Raw genomic sequence first — 6,265 nt, 5'->3', positions numbered from 1 at the left:
AGGACATATTTCAAATGTTATATTTCAATGGTCTGAATGTATCTAGATAAATTTTTTTTTGGTTTTTGGCTGTTTTCTGTGCTTCTAGTAATTCTGTGACTTGTTAAAATATCTATACTGTGTCAAGACATACAGAAAATAATGACCACATTTTATGGGCTTATTCTACTCTTTTCATTGAAATCCTAACTTCTTCATGGTCTTAATTATAAACATTTTCCTAGTAAAGGACAAAAAGGTGAAATAGTATCATCCTAACACCTATTAATTTCTAATCCCACTTACTATGGGAACAAATTTTTTTTCTTACTGGAAATAAACATGTTTATCACACCACAAAAAGTAACTTTTTCTAGTTTGTAATCACTTTGATTTTTCAAAAAATAGGTGCTATCTACCTAAGGCAGCTATCGCATGAATAATTCAGCTGACTGAGAATCTATTTGCCTAAAGGTTTTAAGTCATGTTTATTCTATCTCAAAAATTAGAGATTTGACACCAACATTTTCTGAAAGAACTCTTGAGGAGGGGGAGCATGTCAATGATTAGTCAAGAAGGATGAAATATTAAAAATAAATTATAAAGTAAAAATGAAATTTTAAAAATAAAAACAAAAAAAATAAAGTTACTGGACTCATACCTCAAGCCCACCTGGATTATTCCTGCCTCTAGGAGCTCCCTCAGTCTAGACCCTTGGAACCCAAGTACGGCCTACAGACCAGCAGCAACAGCATTACCTGGGAGCTCATCAGAAATGTCAAATCTCAGATCACATCCCCAATTTACTGAGTCAAAATCTGTAATTTCACAAGATTTTCAGAGATGTTTCTGCACCTTAGTTTGGAAGCACTGCTCAATATCGTGCACCTTTTGGCAACTCTTGTGTGGCTCCCTCCTCATCCATCATTCCCATCTTGAACATCACCTATCTCACCACATTCGTTCACAATCCCACCAGCCCAAGTTATTTCCTAATCCTAATTTTACTCCCTAAGTTACTTCCCTTCTCCTCATCTCCCTCATTTCCCCCCACCTCTCTTCCTCTGACTTTCTTCCTTTACTGGTTTATTGTCCCTCTACTGCAAGGTAAGCTCCATGAGAACAGGGACTAAGTTCATCTTGGACACTGCTTTAACACCTTCCTCTAGAGTAGTGCCTGGACCATACATAGTAGGTGCTCAACAGATCTGTGATGAATAAATGAATGATTCTATTAAGAGAATACACCTTGTTTTTAGGCTATATAAGTATTAAAAACCTTACTTGTCCACATCTGTTTAACCAATATGTCATTTCCTGCAATTTCCTAATCAATACTAATGACTCATTGCCTTAGAGTATTTACACACCTACATTTCATGGTTAATATTTTAATGGGCAAAAATGTGTACATGAAATCAATTTCCAGAGCCCTACATAAAATGTCAAAAGAGGTATCTAAATACAAGCATAACTATAAAGTAATAAATTAATTTCTCCAAGTCACACAAGAAAATCAGTCTTATTATTTCAATAGCACAGTGTTACCAAAATAGCAAACTTGAAGGCAATTAACTTATAATTTCTAATAAAACAGGCTATTACCTTAAGTGTTAATGATGATGCTGATGTTTTCCCCTTTGGCTTCTTCAGATAAAAATATAATAAGGCCATTTCTAGGTAGGAATCTCTTATCAACCTAAAATGATATTACATTGTACTTATTAAATAGCTTCACCACTCATAATAATTTGCACCATTTTTCAACAATTTCTGAGCTGATGAGGAGGAGGGAAAGCAAGATGGTAGACCAGAGGTGCCCAGGGATCATTCCTCCCACAAAAAAGGACCAGAACAGCTAACAGATAACTAAATATTGATGGGAGATCATAGGAGTGCAGCAGAGACTGGTGAGACCCCTGTGGAGAATGAAAGCTCAGCATGGCAGCATAGAGAGGAGAGAGAGGCACATGGCTTCAGCTGCCACTTCAGCACTGGATGAATTTTCCCTTGCCACAGAAAGATAGGCAGAGGACCCACACAACCCCCATCCTAACCACAGAGGCCAGTAGATCCTTTGGTAGGATAAGCCTGGAGTCAAGTGTGGAGAGCAGCCTAGAATACACACACTGCATCACGCTAGAACAGTAGCACAAACTGTGCACTACCCCCACTCTTCTGACCCAACCCAATCCAGGACAGCACCATCTTGAAACCAGAGCCCTTGCTGGGAGCATGCCTTGCCATGGAACCAGTAGCCACAGGGCTTCCCCAGCCTTAAGGCTCAGAATTAATTTGGCCCGCACTGGTGCTAGTGACCAGAGTGCATATCCACACAAATCCCTTCTAGATACAATTTCACATCCAGGGGGAGGATATTATGGTTTAGAAGTCAGTAATTCAGGGGAGGCCCCAGCATTCCTAGGACTGACAGAAGATCTGGGTACAGGCCAGAAACAATTTACAGTTCAGTTTGCCACGGTGATAATGGCGATCATCTACCATTACCGTGAAAGATCCTTGGGTCAGAGCCATAAGCAACAATCTTGAAAAGAAAGTCAGTAAACCTGTTGGACAGATGGACTCCAGTGAACTAGCCATGCCATAAAGAGGCCTTCCAATCATTCCAGCCTCAAACATTCCATGTACTACTGGAACACAGGGCTGACACCAAGCACACACTTTGCTACAACAAGGGGAGAATATATCTTTACCCTGAGTTTTGATCATTTCTTAAGCTTAGTTGTATAGCTTCAAGCAAACTATCAAGTGGTACACTTGGAGATTTCTCTTCCATTAGTATTTGACGTTCTATTTTGCCTGAAAGAAGAAAAAGATACACAAAGATGGTTTTTCCTTATTCTATCATTTAGAACTTAAAAACAAATATTTCATGCTGGAAACTCAGAAAACTGGATGTGCTGTCCTTTTGTCTGTCTGTCCTCCTATCTGTGGCTTCTTGCTAGAAGGTAAGCCAGTGGTGAAGATATATTGCCTTCTTCTCGGGAATCTCAGGCTTTCCCTGTCTTCAGTTAGCCTTAGTCAAGGCTCCTGTGGCTTTCCCAACATAACTGGTCTTAGCATCTTACTTTCTATTTCCTTCACTTTGTGCATCCTTCTCTTCCTGTATCTCTCATCCCTTTTTCTACATCCATTTTCCTCTTTCCCCTGTCTACTTCATGGATATCATAGAGAACATCTATACTCCCATGTTCATTGCAGCATTATTGATAATAGCCAAGATATGGAACCAACCTAAGTGTCTACCAACGGATGACTGGACAAAGAAAATGTGATACTTATGCTCAGTGGAATACTATTCAGCCTTAAAAAAGAAAACATTCTGTCATTGGCAAAAACATGGATGAACCCAGACAGCAAAATGCTCGGTGAAATAAGCCAGTCACAGAAAAGAAATACTGTATGATCTCATTTATACGTGGAACCTAAAAAAGTAGAAATCATAGAAGTAGAGAATTAAATATTAGTTGCCAGGGACGTGTGGAGAGTGGGGGATTGGAGAAATGGGAAGATGCAGGTCAAAGGGTATAAAGCTTCAGTTAGACAGGACAGGAGGAATAAGTTCTGGAGCACTATTATAAAGCATGGTGACTATGATTAATAATAATATATTGTATACCTGGAAATTACTGAGCATATTTTAAATACTCTCATCACAAAAAAATGATAAGTATGCAAGATGATGGATATGTTAATTAGCTTGATTTAATCATTCCACAATGTATACATATACCAAAACATCACATTGTTCCCCATAGATATATATAATTTTATGTCAATTAAAAATGTTTTAGCTTTAATTTTAAAAAATCAAAAATAAATGAAAAGAGAAAAATAAAAAAAATTAAAACTCACAAACTTAAGGAAAAACAAAACAAATCCTAAAAATTCAGCAAATGCTTGAAATACTCTCAATAGTGATGCAAATTCTCTAGCCCTCACACAGCTCCCAGGCCTCATGGTGAGCCACAGCCTTCAAACATAGGCACTAGGAGAGCACCTCTGTAACAAAAAGGGCAGGAAAAGGAAATCTCATAATCACTATAAAAAGGATTCACAGTATGTATGAAGCATATGGAAAAGGGCACAGAGCTGGCCACTGTTGAGTTCACATCTGGGCAGTATCATTTAGTAACTGCTGACTCTGGGAAAGTTACTTAACCAGATTGCACCTCATTATCCTCATTTGTCAACCCAGATTAGTCCTGCCTCCCTTGTAGAGCTTTTATAAGACTTAGCGACATGAGATGTAAATCATTGACTACAGTGCCTAGCATCTAATAGATGCTCAGTAAATGACAACAGTCATCATCGTCTTAGTTTTCCTCATGGCTAAAATGGCCACAATATAATCATATGAAAGTATTATGTAAATAGGTATTACATAAGTTATAAGTATAAGCATATTATAGCTATTTTATGTCAATGAGTATGTATCTCTTATAGAAATTAACCAAAATGTTTAGCTAAGTAATGAAATGATGCAGAAAAAATATCTCCCAGGCATTATTTAAGTAACATTACTTATAGTTAAGTGGCTGAATGATGACATTTTTCAGCCAAACACGATACTTTGTATAAAGAGGGTTAATTCTAATTATAAAAGAAACTAAGTGGTAGTACTTTTTTTCTTTCTGATATAAACTTAAAACAGTGTTCTTCTACCTAAAACCAAGTTTGGTAGAGGTACCAATGTGTTTGTCATCACCAAGCCCTTTGTAAAATCGGTAATTTTTATAGTCAGTGATGAGATTTTTAAGAAGCCTGTTGTTAATAGCAAAAACTTCCACAAACGTTATCACAGTCCCAATCCTAAATACATTTTACCTTTCTGAAAAAAGATTTCAGCTTCGACCTCACGTTCCTCTACTGCTGTAATCTTGCACAGTTTCAATGCCACTTCAAAAAGATGAAGAGCAGGTAACCACTTTGAGGGATCCTTTTTTCTATTGTTATAATATATTTGCTTGGCCATTGTATGCCCTAAAAGAAAAACAGTTGGGTGGGAGGACAACAATAAAATACTAGTGTTTATAACAAGTCTCTAAGTTACCAGACTTTCCCATAGTAATGGTATCTATTAAGATCTATTGTGATCTTTACAGTTTTTAGCATCCAAGAAATGTTTCAAAGAAATACAATATCTGATATTTAAATGAACCACAATAACCCTTTGAACTTTATCTGTGATAAATTTCCACCATGCTTTCTTATTTTTAAAATGAAGGACAATCTCCCAAGTCTCTTCCAGTTCTAAAATTTCATGATGCTCTACAAAACACCTTCCATGTTCCTAAGATGCGGTTATTAGTAGAGAGACATCTGGAAGTTTTATGTTGTTCCCAGTGAAGACTGGATATATTAATAAGCAGTAATTTTCTTTCTGTTAAACATTATACTGCTTGCTTGCTATGCATTTTTTTTTTTTTTTTTTTTGGTCATCCCAACTAGTTAGCAAACCCATTATGGACAAGGGCCACATGCTACATACTTCTTATATGGTCCCAGCATCACTTAACATAATCAAGGACTGCTGTGTGGAAGAAGTATTAGGTTTACTCTGTATGGCCTCACAGACAGACAGACAGACAGACATTTACTCAACAAATATTTTCTCAGGGCTTAGGCACTGGATACAAATGAAAAAAGAATAGTAAGAGCTAAGATTTATTAAATGCTTCCTACATGCCAGGCACCATCTCAAGTATTTAATATGACTTATTCATATGAGCCTCACAGTTCTGAGTGGGACCATTATTATGCTCATTTGACAGAGGACAAAGCAGTGGCTCAGTGAGGTTTAAGTAGCTTACCCAAGGTCACATGGCTAGTAAATAGCAGGGCCATAATTTGGACCTAGGCAGTCTGGCTCCAGGGGCCAAACCCTGAACTACAACGTTGTATTACCTCTTGAAAGCGAGGCCATGGAGCTTAGTGTTTAATGGAGTATATGAACGCCCACACAGGCCATCAAAATAGTGTGGCCAACTGTGCAGCAGGGAAAGCACAGGCACTGTGGTAGCAGGTTACAGGAGCCCTGGCCCAGATCTGGGAAAGGGCAGGGAAATCTTCCAAGAGGACCTGGCTGTCTACATTGAAAGCTAATGATTGTCTTGCCTTTGCTAATTTTTTTTTTCTTTTTTTTTGTGACCAGTAAGGGGATCGCAACCCTTGGCTTAGTGTTGCCCGCACCTTGCTCAGCCAGTGAGCACACCGGCCATCCCTATATAGGATCCGAAACCGCGGGGGGGGGGGGGGGGGGGGG

At 38.2% G+C, this 6,265-nt stretch overlaps 1 protein-coding gene across 1 annotated transcript in view; it reads right to left on the bottom strand.

Annotated features, from left to right (window-relative positions):
- Positions 1–1,584: 1,584 nt before the first annotated feature.
- The window catches only part of LOC103581749 (putative uncharacterized protein C12orf63), a gene marked incomplete at its 3' end in the record, with an annotated part of 13,384 nt that continues 8,703 nt past the window's right edge, over positions 1,585–6,265 (bottom strand). Inside the window, exons 2-4 of the mRNA XM_008563506.1 lie at positions 4,828–4,983; positions 2,694–2,799; positions 1,585–1,678 (exon numbers count right to left, since the gene is read on the bottom strand). Of these exons, the coding sequence (XP_008561728.1) occupies positions 1,585–1,678; positions 2,694–2,799; positions 4,828–4,983 (356 nt within the window). The remainder of the gene's footprint in view (positions 1,679–2,693; positions 2,800–4,827; positions 4,984–6,265) is intronic.

This window comes from Galeopterus variegatus, unplaced genomic scaffold, assembly GCF_000696425.1.
Source record: "Galeopterus variegatus unplaced genomic scaffold, G_variegatus-3.0.2 Scaffold13853, whole genome shotgun sequence".
In the NCBI taxonomy this organism is placed as follows: Eukaryota; Metazoa; Chordata; class Mammalia; order Dermoptera; family Cynocephalidae; genus Galeopterus; species Galeopterus variegatus.
Note: the sequence above shows the minus strand (reverse complement) of the source record. Positions and strands in the feature narration are given on the sequence as shown.